The following is an 18,396-nucleotide window of genomic DNA, read 5'->3' on the forward strand; positions in this document are numbered from 1 at the left end:
AAAATAATATTTATCTCAGATATAATAAGATTTTTTTTAGTTATGAAACACTATTATTATATCATAACACTAATACTTATTTAATTCATAAGTAGTTCACCAAGTCATCATATAATAATAGAAATAAAAAAAAAATATTCACTTTCAGATCTGAATAAACTCAATGCCAATTAGCCGCTAAGCACACATTTATATATTTAAAATATTTATATACTTATAGATCTTAACGTGATATTTTTAATCAAATTACAGAAATTAAAATCAAAACTCACTCTTTTTATAAATATTAAAAACATATTTAAATTTAATACATAATACTGTATAAAATTGATGTTTTTTTTGGCGTAAAGTTTATCAAGAAATCTTTTATCGTAACTGCAAAAGTCGTGTAAAAAATAATAACCGTAAGGCCCTCTATTCTAAATTTTTATAGACAATTTTTATATACTAATACTAATACATGTAAAATTTTTCAAAAGAAAAAGCATAATAATAATTACTCATACTTTAAATTTATTAGCTACAATTACGCATCACTTTTATATATATATATATATATATATATATATATATATATATATTAATCTATAATAATATATAAAGAGCTTTTGTGTCCATATTTTAAAATATTAATTTTATCATTTTAAAATATAATTATTTATTATATTTTTTAAAATTGACCATTATTTTTATAAGCTTTTTTTAAAAAATCACTGTTTTTTTTCTATTTATCAACAATTATTCTTTCATCTTTTTTATATATTTTACTACACTTTTAATAAATATAATTTTATTTTATATATTAATTTAAAAACATTACATTATTATTATTTATTAATATAATATCACGGATATTTACGAAATGTATAAAATGTATAATAGACACGCCGGAGCGTGTTCGCGCTAGTGATAAATAATGTTGTTTACATTTATAAGAATCTCTAATGAAATGATTTTATTTAATTTTTTTGTATTTATTGATTGGGATGGAAAAAATGATGAAGAAAAGTCAAAAAGCGATAAAAATGATGACAGGAAAAAGGGTATTGCAGTGTGGTGGTAGACGAAGCTGATATGGACTGCATCACCAAAATTGTTGTGCTATGGTATGAGGTTCCTTTCGCTTTACTTGCCTTCACCAAAGTCACTTATGCCTATTCAAACCATTCTTAACTACTTTCAATTTCATTCAACCTCGTCTAAATCCAACTGCGTTCTTACCTTATTATCATATGCTGTCCCCTTAACACTTGCCAAAATTTCCACCAAATTCACAAAACGCTCGTCTCATTCTATTTATGACGTCACATAAACATTGTTTATAATACTTTTTTTGCTACATCACTAATGTTATTACGTACTTCTTTTTTCTACTTAAAAAAAGAGAGTAAAAAACTCCTATTACGAACAAGAACAGCGTAAACCGTGTTCTGGTTGTGCTGTTTTGTTGAGTCTTAGGTCAAACTAAAACCCGTGCGGGCCAATCTTGTTCGAACCGGTCAGCAAGGGCGGCTCGACCGGTCTCTGGCTCCAAAACGTGAGCTTCTTTATCTTTTCCTTGTTCGTAAATATGAATAGTTGAATAAATTAATGCCCCCAAAGTAGAAACACGCGACCCATTTCACATTCATTAACAAACAACATCAAGCAGAGCATACATACACACATACCCTTCTTTTGTTTTCACAAAAATCATAGCAACCGTTCATTAAATTACAATAATTCTCGGGACTTCAACACACACGTATCTTCAACGAGTAGACATATAATGCAAAGGAAAATTCCTGTTGCGATTTCCTTTTTGTCCCCCTGCTGCTGCACCTCCCAGTCCAACACGCTTCCCAATGGCTTCAAATTCCTCACGTTCTTGAGTTACTCTTATTTTATTCTGGCAATCATCACCACATGAGTTTTTCTCAATAAAGAAAAGCAAGAGGAGAAGCAAACGAGAAAAAGAAGAGAGAAGGAAAACTCCTCATAGCAACATTAATGTCAGAGCAGGAACCTCATTCTTGTGCCTTACTCTTGTTCTTTTTCTTGATCCTTCTTTCAGGTACAGATTCTTCTCTGTGTCAGCCTCTTATTTGCTTTGTTGTATTCTTGAGGATTATTATTTTATTGTGTTGCAAAGGTTGGTGATTTATGTTATATTAACTTGTGTTTTTGAGTTAACCGAGGCATTTCTTGTTTGGGTTTGGTTTTGGTAGGTAAAGTTGTTGCGGGGGAATCTTTGGAAACAGACAAAGAGGTTTTGCTGAAGCTTAAATCGTACCTGGACAGCAAAATTCTTGCAGACAAAGGAGCGTACAAAGACTGGAACACCAATAGCTCCAATCCCTGTCAATGGAGTGGAATTTCATGCAGTGCTACGGGGAGGGTGGTTCGCATAGGCCTTCCTGGGAGTGACATCACCGGTGAGATATTCAAGAATTTCTCGCAGCTCACTGAACTCAGGCACCTTGATCTCTCTCAGAACACGCTCTCTGGTGAGATTCCCGAGGACTTGAGGCGCTGCTACAAGCTCGAGCATCTCAACCTATCACATAATATTCTTGAAGGGGAGCTGAACTTGACTGGATTGAGAAGCTTGCACACACTGGACTTGTCAAATAACAGATTTTTTGGGGATATTGGGTTGAATTTCCCTGCCATTTGTGACAATTTAGTCACTCTCAACGTCTCAGGTAATAACAACTTGATTGGAAGGATCGAAAACTGCTTTGACCAATGTCTCAAGTTGCAGTACTTGGATTTGAGCACCAACAGTCTGAGTGGAGGCTTGTGGATGAAGTTTGCGAGGCTCAAAATGTTTTCTGTCGCGGAGAACCATCTGAGTGGGACTATTCCTTTGGAAGCTTTGCCTTTGAATTGCAGCCTTGAAGAACTAGACCTTTCACAAAATGGATTTGTTGGTGAGGCACCTAAGGGGGTTGCTAACTGCAAGAATTTAAGCAGTCTGAATCTTTCTAGTAACAAATTTACCGGGGGTATCCCTGTTGAAATGGGATCCATTTCCCGGCTCAAAGCATTGTACTTGGGGAACAACAGCTTTTCAAGAGAGATTCCTGAGTCCCTTCTGAACCTGACCAATTTGACCTTCTTGGATTTGAGCAGAAACCGATTTGGTGGGGAAATACAAGAGATATTCGGGAAATTTAAGCAAGTGAGTTTTCTTCTGTTGCACTCAAATGACTACACTGGAGGATTGAGATCCTCAGGAATTCTCACATTGCCAAACATTTGGCGGTTAGACCTAAGCTACAACAACTTTTCAGGACCGTTACCAGTTGAGATCTCTCAAATGTCAAGTCTGAAGTTTCTAATGTTATGCTACAACCAGTTCAATGGATCAATTCCTCCGGAACTTGGAAACATGACTCAACTGCAAGCGCTCGACCTTGCCTTCAACAATTTGACTGGGTCTATACCACCAACCCTTGGAAAGTTAAACTCCCTCTTATGGTTGATGCTAGCAAACAATTCTTTAACCGGAGAAATCCCTCCAGAGTTGGGAAACTGTTCAAGCTTATTATGGCTAAATCTTGCCAACAATATGCTCTCTGGAAAATTGCCTTCTGAACTGTCCAGAATTGGAAGGAATGCCATGACCACATTTGAATCCAATAGGCGAAACTATAAAATGGTTGCTGGATCTGGTGAATGTTTGGCAATGAAGAGATGGATACCTGCAGATTATCCTCCATTCAGCTTTGTGTATGACCTCTTAACAAGGAAAAAATGCAGAGAACTTTGGGACAAATTGATCAAAGGGTATGGTGTTTTCCCGTTTTGCGCACCTGGTTCTTCCTTTCGTGTGACACAGATATCCGGGTATATTCAGCTAAGTTCGAACCAGCTCAGTGGTGAAATTCCTCCAGAGATCGGGTCAATGGTCAACTTCAGCATGATGCACTTGGGGTTCAACAATCTCTCTGGGAAGTTACCTCGAGAGATGGGAAGTATATCCATGGTGGTATTAAACATCACAAGAAACGAGTTTTCAGGCGAAATCCCCCAAGAACTTGGCAACATGAAATGTCTGATGAATCTGGATCTGTCGTACAACAATTTTTCGGGAATGTTTCCGACGAATTTGAACAAATTGACAGAGCTTAACAAGTTCAACATCTCATACAATCCCTTCATATCAGGTGAGGTCCCATCAACCGGACAGTTCGCTACCTTTGAAAAAGATTCATATTTAGGTAACCCCCTTTTGATTCTACCCAAGTTTATTCAGAACACCACGAATGACAGAAACGACACCTCTCAGAAAGAGCATAAAAAGTCCTCAAGACTACCTGTGCTTTTGGTGTCTGCGGTCATAACCCTGGTTTTCGTAGTATGCGGACTTCTCACTGTCTTAGTCTGCGTATCGGTGAAAGGCCCTTCAGAGGAACCAAGATACCTCTTGAGGGACACAAAACAGTGGCTTGATTCCAGCAGCTCCGGATCCTCACCATGGATGTCCGACACAGTGAAGGTCATCCGTTTGAACAAGACAGCTTTCACACATGCCGACATTCTGAAAGCAACGGGCAGCTTCTCGGAGGACAGAATCATAGGAAAAGGAGGGTTTGGAACAGTGTACAAGGGAGTGTTTTCAGACGGCAGACAAGTGGCGGTGAAGAAGCTCCAAAGGGAAGGCCTGGAGGGTGAGAAGGAATTCAAGGCCGAAATGGAGGTTCTGAGTGGACATGGGTTTGGTTGGCCTCATCCGAACCTGGTGACACTCTACGGGTGGTGCCTAAACGAGTCAGAAAAGATACTGATTTATGAGTACATAGAAGGTGGAAGCTTGGAGGATGTAGTGACCGACAGAACATGTTTGACATGGAGGAGGAGGTTAGAAGTGGCAATCGATGTGGCACGTGCACTGGTGTATCTACACCACGAGTGCTACCCTTCTGTTGTGCACAGAGATGTGAAGGCGAGCAATGTGTTACTAGATAAAGATGGGAAGGCGAAGGTAACTGATTTTGGGCTTGCCAGAGTGGTTGATGTTGGGGATAGCCATGTGAGCACTATGGTGGCTGGGACAGTGGGGTACGTTGCACCTGAATATGGACACACATGGCAGGCTACTACAAAAGGGGATGTGTATAGTTTTGGGGTGTTGATCATGGAGCTGGCAGCGGCAAGAAGAGCAGTGGATGGAGGGGAAGAGTGCTTGGTGGAATGGGCGAGGCGAGTTATGGGTTATGGACGACACCATCATCATCATCATCATCGTCATCATCGCTCTGTGCCAGTTCTTCTGATGGGTTCAGGGCTTGTTGGTGGGGCTGAGGAGATGACTGAGTTGCTGAGGATTGGGGTGATGTGCACAGCTGATGCACCACAGGCTAGGCCGAACATGAAAGAGGTTCTTGCTATGCTGATTAAGATATTTAACCTCAAGGACCACTCCACTTATGGATACCTTGTTTAGTCATTTTTGTTTAGGAATTCATGCCTAGGATGTAACATATTTTACATACAAACACTTCATCTCATGCACAGTTCATTCTTTCTTATCTGCACACAAACTTCATTCAGTGTTAAACAACTTCCTCAATTTTCTCAACACCTATTCCTTCCCTTATTTTGTCTTATTTTCTCTCTTGAGATAATATATCTGTATAATATTAGTTGTATTTTGAAAATATTAATTTATTTAAACTATTTAGAATATGTTCTTTCTAAAATATAAATGTAGTTTTGAAACACCAACTGTAAGAATCTTTATAATTACTAGTGTATTTTTATTGACATAAATAAATTCAATGTTAAATTCAAAATTATTAAAGAATTTTAGAATTTAAATAACAATAGATATTTTCATCAGTGATGAATTTGTCAATAAGATTTATTGTAAATTATAATTTATATTACCGACAGTTATTTCCGGCACTAATGTATCTATGACTAATTTTGTGGATAATTCTATTGATAAATTCTTGTCACATATCAAAGAAAGTTCAATGAAAAGAGGAAGAAAAGGCAGAGGAAGAAAAGAAAGAGGAGGAGGTGCAACGACAATAGTGGTTCGATGGTAGTGGTCAGAATTGGAAGAGAAGAAGGAAGAAGAAGAACAAAATAAGGAGAAAGAGGAGGAGGGGAAGAAAAGAGGAAGAGAGGAAGAAAAAGAGAAGAAAAAAAGAAGAAGAAGAGGAGCTACCTATTTAGTTCTAATCACGAATTTTCCTTATTCTATTTTGCTTACTTATAACCACCAAATGTATTTTGTTTCTGAGTTACCTTCAACTTGCTTCATCCACACTACCATTTTGTACAACTATTTTTGTTGAGATTGTTTACAACTTCACTCTATTGTACAATTTAATCATCTATTGCTATGCTCTATTTGGTTTATTTATTTATGGGCGAGATAGAAAATTAGTATTTAATCAGTGCAGTTTAACTTTGTGAGCACCCTTAATACAATTTTTCAAAAGGCTATAACAAAACATCTAACATATTTCTATATTACTCCTTTAGTGACTCGTTCCAGCTCTGGTTCTACTATGACCATCAATTCCTATATTTGCTCTCTCTATTTAAAATATGATCATCACAAAAGAAAAGAAATAAAAGACACACAAAATTGCAAGGATAAGCTAATTATGACATAAATAAAATCCAATTTGAAAATTCTGTAATTTTCATAAAAAAATTGTCAAAATAAATCCTTGAGATGTATAAAATAAAAATCAGCAAAACATCAAACTAAGGAGTAATATCTAAACTCAGACTTTCGGAAGACTAGTGTATGGAATGGACTCATAAGACTTTGCACCTGTCATACTGACTCTCATCTCTTCCTTCTTTACAACTTTTTATCACAGATAACTCATTCATTTCATCAGTACTGACAGGGTTAATCTCATTAGCTCCATAAATATGATCCTCTTTCATATCACACAGTCTGTTAAATGAAGTCTCCTTCGACGCTCACCACCTAGTTATCTTCCTCTATATGAGTTAGATACTAGTATAGTCAGGATAATCTCATGTAGCAAATCTCCTTCAATACACTTAGACCTCACCTTATATTAGCATTTTTTCCTTGAAAATAACTAATTTGACAACCCAAACACACTAAATCTTCACAATTACTCATACAATATCAAGCATAACTCAACATAATCATAAACATAATTGGTGGCATTCAAAGAAACAATTTAGTAACATATGAATCATTTCAAATAAGAAAAAAAAAAGAATTTCTTGGCATTATAACAACCACATAATCCTACTGAACTCTTAAAAAAAAATAAACATCCACATTCAATACTACATTATTCAATGCATGCTCCCATCTCTACTTTTTACATATTCATCAATTCTATAAAAATCACTATACCACATCAAATATATTCCATCTTTCAAATACTTGCAATAACTTCACTATAGCATCATCAAGGTCACACTCATTCCTCACTTTTCTTATATATCAGTTCTTCTTTAACCGCTTTATACAATGTCATATTGCTAATATTTCTTTAAGAACTAATTTATGTATTTCAATGGTTTCCCAACATCATATGTTTATACTTTTAGAGTTCAAATCAAACACGTTTTCTCAAATTTTCATAACCTTCTATATTTATAAAATACCATACTACTAACATTATTCATCAAACTCTCTCTTCTCACAAATATTCTCAACTTTACGCAAACATGCAGTACACCGTTTGTACCACAATTTTTGAATTTATCTATATAACATTAAAATTTTCAAAAAGATTAGTTTCCCTTACACAACTCCCCCACTTACATTATTTTAGCTACACAACAAAAAAGTTCGATCAATGATCAAGAATGATTTTATAACTACAACTATATCTAATTTCATCTATAAAACTGAGAGATTACATGCAATCTAATAAAAAACTGCATGATACGAGGAAAATAGATTTGCTCTACAAGACAAATGGCAAAAATGAAAACTTACCTAAAGATGAAATTGATCAAGGTATTTGGTAGAACTCTTCATAATAATAAGTTTTATAGCCTTAGATTTTCAAGAAGATAAAGAAGAGAGAACCTGAATTTTCTTTTAGAGACGAAGAAGTTTCTTCTGTTATAAAAAAACTGAAGTCTACTTTTCAATTAAATAAAAAAAAATCCTTTCTAATATAAAAAAAAAACAATTATTTATGGATTCTCACAATTATGTATAATTTGTTCTATTGTTAGTACACTCACTCTTATATTTTTTTAATATGTTAACTATTTTTTTATTCAAGAACTAGTTTTATAAGAAATATTTTGTAAAGAGTTATTTTTATAAGTTAGAAAAGAAAAACTAAAATGAAGAACAATGTATATTTTATAATTATATTTTAAACAATAATTATTGGAAGTAAGTTAGAATTTTTTTAACTTATCTAGTTTTGGGATATATTTTTGTAATAAGTAAAAGAATTAAGGTAAGAAAAAAAAACCCTAATATTCAACTTAAAAAAGAATTTTTATTATTGAAAATATATATTTAGTTGGATTACATCTTAGGATAGATCCTTTAGTTGAAAATGTACATGTTGATAAATATGATTTAGGTTTTGTTAAATTTATTAGTTTAAATTAAGTTATTTGATGTTAATTTAATTTGGGAGATATTTAAATTTGGTATCTGAATTAATGTTTTGATAGCTGATTAATTTCATTGAATCTAATTAAATTAGAATAAATATAATTTAAATACATGTAGAGGATAAATTCTCTTACATTGAAGGAAGCAATACTTGTTTTATCCAAATATTCAAGAGATAGATTACATTGCTCAAGTGATAGATATCTACTATCGTTTGAGATTGAGAATAGAAGATATTAAATCAATTCTCCATCTTGTTGAGGGATGATTATAAAGTGAGAATGTCCACTCAAACCACCATTTATGTACACAATACTTTTACTTTTTGTTGTTTAACTTGAAATTAAATAGGGATATATTGTCATAAATATAGTTTATACAGCTGTGATTGATATGCATTGTGAATTGTGAGGTGTGGTGTTCATGAAAAATGGACATAGAATATTAAGAAAATGAAAATGATGATTTATTATATTTGAGAATGACATATATGATGATATGTATTCAAATGATATTCTACACACAAATCTAAGATATATGCCAATAATGTTATGCAAATAGATTTAACCTATGTCAATGATACTGTGCATATGGATTTATTAACATATGTAGCACAGGTGGACACTTGATATGAGATGACCACTACCAAGAAAACAAGTAAACCCTAAAAACTTTTATTTTTGGATATATATATTATATTTGTATTAAATTATACTAATTAACACTTCGTTATGCTTACTTAGATGGGAGAATCAATTATATTTTCTTTTATCTTACACCAAATTATTTATTTCTTTACAAATTATTTTAACTCCTTTTATATAATATATGTCTTAAACTTTTTAATATTAAAAAGGTAAAACAAATTATAACTTGTGGTGGTATAATTCTCTCATATATTTATAGCATTTCCTCTTTGTAGGCTTTTCAGTTATTTGCAATGAAAATTAATTCAAAAAAAGTGTTTAGACAAGTTACACATTTTAATGTAGAATAAATATATATATTTGGACAAATTTACTCATAAAAAAAACCTTAAAAACTAAAATAAGAAAAAAAATGTGAATAGGTTTTTACGTAGTAAAAGTGAACTTAAATTTACATTAAAAATAAAAATTTACATAAAAATTATTCAAATTAGTTTATATATAATTTGATTTTAATCTTAATTTTTACCCTAAACAAGTTCTTAACTAAAACTATTGGGATTTTTTCTATCGATGGAGCAAAACGCGGGTGTCAACTGTGCCAAAGACCGTCTTCATAGCGGGGTGTTCCACTCTTTTAGGGTTTCACTGGCACATTTTTTTACCTTTTTTCATTCATTTCCCATCTATTACTCTCCATACTTTGTACTCTGAATCTTGTTTACTTTTTCTCACATTTGTTCACACTCAGGCACAGTCAAACACGTCAATCTCTCAACACTGCAATTAAATTGTTCTCTAGGTTGCGCAATCCGGCATGCAGGTTCATTGTCCCTCACTATTTTTGTGTGTTTTTTTATTTTTTATTTTTTTAAGTTTTCTGGTTAGAGCTCGTGATGGATTCAATTGTTAATAATAATTGGTGTGATTTGGACTTGTTTATGGGTAATGAATCTGAACAGATGTAATTGTTATGGTGTGTAGGTTATATTTTTTATTAACCTTGCAAGGTGGTGGTTTGTTTGTTCCTAATTTTGATGCCATCTCTTGCGTTTGTCTTAAAGTTTATTCTTCAATAATAAACTTGATCTTTGACCTTTTAAGTGCAGGCATCAAAGGCAAGGCTGGCTGTACAAGGAGTACAAAGAAGTGCAGCAAGAGAAAGACTGTTGATCCTGATATTAAAGTAGTCTTTGTTGATTCTAATATTTTTAAATGGAAGGGTCTTATCAAGGTATGCTGACTATTGTTAATTACGACCTGTTTGTGATGATTCTGACATTTGCTTGATTTGTTCTGCTTACAGTTGGGGTCCCTCTGAGACTCCTTATGAGGGGTGCGGGTTCCAGCTTACTTTATTCTGGAGCAGTATTCTCTACAGCCACCTCAAGTCCTGTTTTTGACTAAAATATTTCACCCAATGTTCACTTTAAGGTAGGATGAATATGTCTTTAAATCTGTTATGCTTGTAGCCATACCTTTTTACTTATGAATACTAACTGTATGATTTCTGAGAAGAATTATTTATCCTATTTTTTTTTTCACTAAATTTTCAGTGATGCATGGTTTCTAAAATTTTCTTAGTAATGTGTCCATTATAAAACATATATGGATTCTTTTGGTGCATGAAATTGAAATTGTTGTTCAAAATTGCAATTCCTATTCCTATTCTGATTGGTTTGGAATTATAATTCCTATGTTTGTGTTGTGTAATGAATTAGAGGTTACAATTACAATTACAATTCCAAGTTTAATTTCAATTTCCTTTTTTGACATCTCTAGCTAGGGGTAGTTGTGGGTACAATTATAATGGTTGGGGTAGATAGGTGGTGGAAATATAGCGACAAGAGTGGCAGAGTGGTGATGACCATTGATGTGATAATAATGGTGATTGGTGATGGTAGGAGTGACAGTGGTTATCGAGGGTGGGGGGAATGAGTATGGTGATGTTGGCAACAAACAAAGTTATGAGAGCGACACGGTAGCAATCATTGTTGGCAGTGGTAATAAAATGGACGGCGATGATTGGAGTGGTAGTAGTTGGTCAAGGGGGTGGCACCACGACGGCAATCAGTGGGAGTCAGGTGGCAGTGATTGGTGGTAGGGATTGTCATGGTAGGGGTGATGACATTGCGTCTGGTAGCAGGAGCAACAAAGACGGAGGAACAACAAAATAGTGAGGATGAACTTAGGAATTGTAATATAGAGGGTAGAGCTTTGGAACTGAGAAATGTTCGCTTTAATTATATTATAATTCCATGGAATTGGACTTTAGAGTTGTTCCAATTCTAGATGAAGATCCAAAGGTCATAATTCCAATTCCAAGCACCAATTCCATTTCCAATTCCGTGCATAAAATTGACACTAATAGTTGTTTGCATGAGAAATAAATGTGAAATGAAAAGGTTGTTACCATATATGCTGGCGGCGCTGCTACAAACGATCAGCATTGAAATGAAAACTTCTGCCACTGCTATCATAGACATACTTTAGTGCTCATATGTGATGCTTATACATGATAAGTGTTTGTGGTTGGTCTTATTAGTTGGTTTGGTTACCTTCTCCATGATGGAAAGAACAATCATGCTAACGTTTTATGGGAGGCCGATAACTTAAAGAAACCTAAGCTCTATGCATACTATTAATTAGGTACCTTTCAGTTTCAGAACTAATTGGAATTTGAAAGCCATTGATTTGTTTCTAATTGGCTGGTCAATTAAATTTGTTTTTCTTCTGTTCTTTTCAAGTTGATGGATAACTTTTTCCCTTTGGATTTTGTATTTTTAACATATCTTCATGACGATTGGTTAAAAATCTAATGAGCCTGCATGACCTCCCATAGGCCAAATAAATAAGATTGTTAAATCCTTTTTTATAAGCTTCTTACGTGGCATATAGAGGACCAGGCAATTCCATCATTTCATCAATCAGAGTAAATAACAATCGACATCATCAAAACTTACATATCTTACTTCATATCTGATTGAGTGACTTCAGCCTGCATGTATGACTCGCCCTGTGTCAGGTGAAAACGCTGTGAGTTCCTTTTGACAAGCTTCTTACATAGAATACAGGGAGTGAGGCAAATTCACCATTTTACCAATCATAATAAATAGCAATTGTATCTTTAAAAATGTACAACTCTCCTCATATATGATTGACTAGTTTGCCTGCATGACTCCCCTCATGCCAAATAAAAAGGCTGACAATTTCTTTGGCAGGCTTCTTACATGGCATTCAGGGAGCCAGGCAAGCGCATCATTTCACCAATGGGAGAGATATAACAATTTTCATTAAGGTACCTCACTTGAACTTGACTAGAATCTGCATCATCAAAACAATACAGTATCAAATTCCAATACTCAGAAAGATTTAATTAAACAAATACACCGGGTAAAGGCTAGCTAATTCACTGTCTCACGTGTGAGTGTGATGAGATGAGTGGGAGAAAGAAACAGTTTCATTTGACAGCAAAATAAAGAGCTACGTACCCTTAATTATGTAACAGAGGGACAGAATGAGTAAGAGGAGGCTATCAAAGAGGAGGGGAATACTCTAGTTCTTGTGCTCAAGTCAAAATGACTTTGAACTCCAAGCAGGTCTCTGTAGTTTTTGCTTCTGGAGCCAATGAACCTATGGGGTATTTAAGGAGACAGAAGTGAGGGGAGAGACAAGAGAAAATCCATGAAAAAGAGGGGAGAAAAGGAAGAATTAAGGGTACAATTGGCAAAGGCGGCAACCAAGCCTTGGTTGTAACAAATAGTTCCACCAGATAGAGCCAAACCTCCTGGGTTTTACAGGTAGTCTTTTTTGGATTTTTTCCCTCGGAAAAGATGAACCCCTCTCCCCACACAAACAAATCCTCCTTTAAAAATTTTCATCCTCCACTCTTTTCAGTTACATGTAAGATATGAGATGTGCTTATCTGTCAATTTTCCTTTGTTGAAACTTGAAAACTTTTTTATTATGGGACCGTTTAGTCTTTAACGTTTAATCATTACTGTTTCATTGATGAGCACAATTAATTAATTATTTATTATTATTGAATGCACTACCCTGCTAGCAAAAGGGTCAATGACTTAGTGTGATCAATTTCCAGACGATGCCAAAACCAGTCAATAAGACAAGGCCAGAGTTGCAGTGAGCGTTAGCTGAGTTTGATGCTGGGGTCCGTTTCTCACAGAACCGAAGCTGGATCAAAATATGGACAAATGTGATCATCTAACTCATACTCCATCACCATCAAACGGTACTTAATATTATAGAAAATTTGTGCAGTGTCCATCACTGGATTAAAATATCTCTAGCCGTTGTATAAGTATGTTTCATCCTTTAACTATAGTAACAATTTAATAATTAACAGAAAAGAACTGTACTGGCATGAGACAAAAGGATTTATTTTACTTCTTGTTTTAAACAAACTATTATTATGATAATTATACTCATGTATATGGGTATTCCATATCAATCATAAGCTTTAGCTTTTTACAAATGTTACTCTAAATCATTTACTGTGGCCCCAGGAGATTAAAAGGAATAATTTCAAAGTTTCAGTGTGGTCTCAGGATATGTATATGATATCCCTGCTTAGTGCCAAATGAGGGAGTTGGGACCACTAATCCGTTTAGTCATTTCATTTTTTAAGGAATTTTATAAGGGCACTTGGCCAATCAAGGACCACAATCAACTGCGAATAAGGGAACACAAGCATCAATCCATATCTCAAAGACATGACTCATCATATGGTTGTGTCTGTGTGTGTGGAAGGTGCAACCGTGGCTCGGATATAGCAATTGGCTAAGTTGATTAGAAGTACTATAATTTTTTTTTAAATAATAATGAACAATTTCAGTGATAAAAAAATATTTTTAAAGATTAATTTTTGAACTAAAAATTATTATTTTAATAATCAAAATTTTAATAATTAATATTAATGATTAATTTAGATATTAATTTATAATAGAAATTATTTTAATTATTAATTTATAAATTAATTATAATTTTTTGAAATTATTTTAGTTATAAATAATTTTTAATTTATAAAATAATACCTAAATTAGGTGTTATATTGATTAATTATTTTTTATTATTAAAGTTAATCATTATTTAAAAATTTTGTTGTAGCAAATTATTTCATTATAGTTTTTCTTTCCGATATTAATACATTCATCCTCTTTTATCTGTTAACATATATATCGGTATTTTAAGATCCAAAAATAAGGTTTATAATTTGAGGTCCGTTTATCTTATAGCATATATCTGTGTCTTGAGATCCAAAAATAAGTTTTATAATTTGAGGTCCAGTCTGTCCGTCCAAGTTATTAACATCCTTCTCTCTCTAAGTTTTTCAAAGTAACGTATGCATGTGACAACACGAATTAAAATTCAATGAAGTATTTAATTTTATTATTAATTTCAAGTATTAAAAATGATATAAATTAAATGAAACATCAAATATTGTATTAAATATAAGTAAATGCAATTCATAATAGTATTAATGGAAACAAACATTAATTATAAGTATAAATATTAATCACTTGAGATAAAAACAAAAAAAAAATTAAATATATGCATTTATGATAATTCATAAATTTGAAATTTCCTATATATGCATTTATATTAATTATTTAATTAAAAAATAATAATTACCTATGATGCTATATGATGCATTGATACTTCAATTCAAGTCACGTATCCGTGTCCGATACTTTATCGAATCCTTATTAATGAAGTAAGTATCTAATTTATAAAGTCGTAGTTCACTACAAGAAAATCTTTGAATAATAATGACAAATTTTAGTAATAACAAATAATTAATCACTATATAGTAAACAATTTAGGTACCAATTTAAAAACTAAAATAGATTGACAATTAAAATAGTTCTAAAAAATTATAATTGATCTCTAAATTGATAATTAAAATAATTTTTACTATGAATTGATTTTTAAATTGGTCACTAACATTCCCTACCAACGTTTTGACTACCAAAATAATTGGTTTCAAAATTGCTCACTAAACATTAGTTATCAAGGTTTTGACTATTTGGTCTCTAATTAGGAAATTGGTCTCTAACATATTTTTTGTAACTAAGATTTATCATTATTTAAGAGTTTTCTTGTAGTAGTACTTTTATGATGATAATAATTTATATTTTTTATGTTGACAACTTTAGTAATATAGTTTTAATTTGGATTCACACAATAACAATCATATATTTATTATGTTTTTAAGAATTATTGTACACTTTTCAATATTCATATATCACGTATCTATCACGTATCGTATCCTATTATTTTCAAAATAAACGTATCGACGTATCAGATATGTATTGTATCTGATACACATGTGCATTATAGATAATTACAATAAATAATAATAATAATACTATTTACAAAAACTATTTATACTTGTGTATTGAGGATTGGTTATTTTAGTTTCCACATTTATTTTAATTTTACTTTTAAATAATCGTTATTTTAAATTAGAAATAATTATATTTTTATTTTTTTTAAATAACCGTTAATATTTCACATAATTATTGTATTCTTCTATTAAATACTTTGTTAAAATTTAAATAAATAGTATAAATATTATACAAAATATTTATTTTTTAATAACAATTATTTTGTAGTTTAATAAAATTTTTGCAAGAATTAAAAAAAAAGTAAGCATCTATGTTTCTATGTAAATTATATGAAGCATTGATAATAATACTAATCACTAGAAATATTTAAGGATAATATTGATTACAACCAGTATTAATAATAATATTGTGGTAAAGATATCTCTTTATCCGGTTATATTTGAACTAAATTTGTGTTCCTTGTAATTTTAATCTTAGTTTAATTTTTCTTTTAGTTTTTGTTTTCGTTCACAAATGTCAATTGGTTTTCTATTTTTTTTAGTCTCAACTTGGTTACAATTTTTGAAAAATTGATATAATTTAGCATTTTTCATTAAGAATAACGATTTGCTTTATTGGTGTAATTTATATAATCTTAAGGTGTGTTTGAATGAAGTAATTTAAGATAGTAATTCATTTATTTGGAGAATTTGAATTTCTTTGGAGTAAAATGACTTGTTTGAATTAGGAAATTAAAATGGAATTGAAATAGAGGAATTTTAAGAAGATATTTCAAATCACTAAAATAGTAGAATTTGAAATTCACTCAAAAATGAAAGAAATTGAAATTCCACAATTTGTGGAATTTCTCATTGTCCAATATTAGAAGTGTCAATTGGGCCTAGATGACCCATATGACCTAGACAGGTTGAGCTAGTCTGACGACTCATGCAGGCCGACCAGATGATCTAGACAAACCAAGTAGGCCCAGCGACACAGACGAGCTTGGCGGGCCCAACTACCAAAATGAGTCAGGCAGACCCGATAACCCAAACAGGTCAAGCGGACTCGACAACCAAGACATGTCAAACAGGCCTGATGACTCAAACGAGTTGGGGGCCTGATGAACTAGATGATCCCAACCACTCATACGGACCATGCCGTCCAAATTTTGAAATTCATACAAATTTGGTTGAGTTGACCTCGACCAAAATTTTGAAAAATTTGGTTTAGTCTGCACCAGCCAAAATTTGGCAGAATCTGATTGAGTTGGCTCTAACCTAAATTTGGCCAAATTGGACTGAGTTACATCAGCCAACATTTGACCGAATTGGGTCGAGTCAGGTCGATCAAAATTTGGCCGAATTTAAATATTTTTAGGTTACAATTATATTTGTTCAATTTAATTTCAAAAATTATATATTAAATAAATATTATTAAAATTAAATTTTATCTCATAAGATAAATTCAATTATTTTATCCAAACAAGAGATTGAAATGTAAGATATTTCAATTATTTTATCCAAACAGATTATTTAGAAAATGAAGGGAATTCAATTGCAAGAATTTCAAATATAATGTATTTCGATTTCTTAGAATTGTTGAAATGCTTCATCCAAACACAAGGTTTGTGTTAATTTTTGAAAAAAATTATTGATTCACTTCAAAAAAATTTAACGAAAATGACCAAATTGCATCAAATTTTCCAAAATCGAAACCAAATTAAGATTAAAAAAATTGGAGGACCAACTTGACATTTTTGGAAAAAAATGATCAAAAAGTGTAATTAAACTTTCAATTTTTTAATAATTTTGGAGGCCTAAAACAAACTTAAGAACGATGTCTTTCATCTAAAATTTATTTTTTGAGTTTTTTCTGATGTAAAATTATCTATTTAGTTGTCGTAATTAATTTCATTTAACTTTCACAGTGTTCTCCAACTCCAACTCGTGTTCATCACTTATTTCATTAGAGATTTCATCCCCATTATCCACCAAAAAGCAAAATCTTAACCTAGTTAGTGATTCTGCACTCCAATCCAAGCAAAAATTTCATTTTCTTATCAAAATATATGAGAAAAAAACTCTCGAAACTTATAAATAGAAAAGTACCGAAAAATAAAATGAAAAAAAAAACACATTTTTAATCCTAATACAAATTCAACAAATAATATAAAAACAACATCAACACAAACAAAAAAAAAAAACATAGTAACCAAAAATGAAGATAAAAAGATTGGTACACACATGTAGCATGAGATTCAAGGAATGAAATATGCCAAAATCCTCAAAAGAAAAAGTCTAGAATAAGAGAAAACAAGGAGAGGCAAGAAGTGAAATCACTAGATAAGAAGTCACAAAGAGATAAATGAAGAAAATAGAAATAAAAAATGATTATAAAAAAATAAAGGTAACTATTTATTCTATTTTTTGTGAACAAAATTATAATTTATTGAAAAAAGTTTTAACTCATTAAATATCATTTTTATACCAAAAAAAATTAATAGACACTGATAATAATTTAATTAAATTTTATTCTCAAACATAAAGTCACAATTAATTTAATAGAGGTACATAAGTACTCAACTTTTTTAGGTTTTTTTTTCTTAAACATAACTTTATAATTAATTTAATAGATATATACTAATACTATAATTTTTTTTTTGAAGTTTTTTGTTGTGTTAAACATAATTTTATAATTAATTTAATAGAGAAATATTAGTATAAAAAAAATGAGACTTTTTCCTAGAGACTCAAGCTATTGTTTGATCAACTTGTCCCTAAAAGTAATATATATATATATATATATATATATATATATATATATA

At 31.8% G+C, this 18,396-nt stretch overlaps 1 protein-coding gene and 2 long non-coding RNA genes across 7 annotated transcripts; 2 read left to right on the plus strand and 1 right to left on the minus strand.

Moving 5' to 3' along the window:
- Positions 1-1,602: 1,602 nt before the first annotated feature.
- LOC114178955 (uncharacterized) lies at positions 1,603-2,411 on the minus strand. Its single transcript, XR_014994070.1, has 2 exons — positions 2,273-2,411; positions 1,603-1,888 (listed from the first exon to the last, which is right to left on the minus strand). It is a non-coding gene; the product is annotated as an uncharacterized LOC114178955 (long non-coding RNA).
- LOC114178952 (Leucine-rich repeat protein kinase family protein) lies at positions 1,780-5,566 on the plus strand. The gene is made up of 2 exons (XM_028065109.2): positions 1,780-2,053; positions 2,208-5,566. Exons 1-2 carry the CDS (start codon positions 1,990-1,992, stop codon positions 5,429-5,431), a joined length of 3,288 nt encoding a protein of 1,095 aa, XP_027920910.1. The 5' UTR covers positions 1,780-1,989; the 3' UTR covers positions 5,432-5,566.
- A 4,208-nt stretch (positions 5,567-9,774) lies between these two features.
- On the plus strand, positions 9,775-13,717 carry LOC114178953 (uncharacterized). 5 transcript variants are annotated; one of them, XR_003603405.2, is made up of 6 exons: positions 9,775-10,048; positions 10,335-10,459; positions 10,532-10,659; positions 12,447-12,523; positions 12,734-13,025; positions 13,325-13,717. It is a non-coding gene; the product is annotated as an uncharacterized LOC114178953 (long non-coding RNA). The 5 variants fall into 5 exon arrangements; XR_003603406.2 differs by lacking the exon at positions 12,734-13,025 and having other exon boundaries at positions 9,782-10,048; positions 13,289-13,717; XR_003603404.2 differs by lacking the exon at positions 12,734-13,025 and having other exon boundaries at positions 9,784-10,048.
- Positions 13,718-18,396: the final 4,679 nt, after the last annotated feature.

The sequence above is a fragment of the Vigna unguiculata genome, chromosome 3 (assembly GCF_037176805.1).
Source record: "Vigna unguiculata cultivar grain cowpea cultivar isolate G323 ecotype 2 chromosome 3, ASM3717680v1, whole genome shotgun sequence".
NCBI lineage: Eukaryota > Viridiplantae > Streptophyta > Magnoliopsida > Fabales > Fabaceae > Vigna > Vigna unguiculata.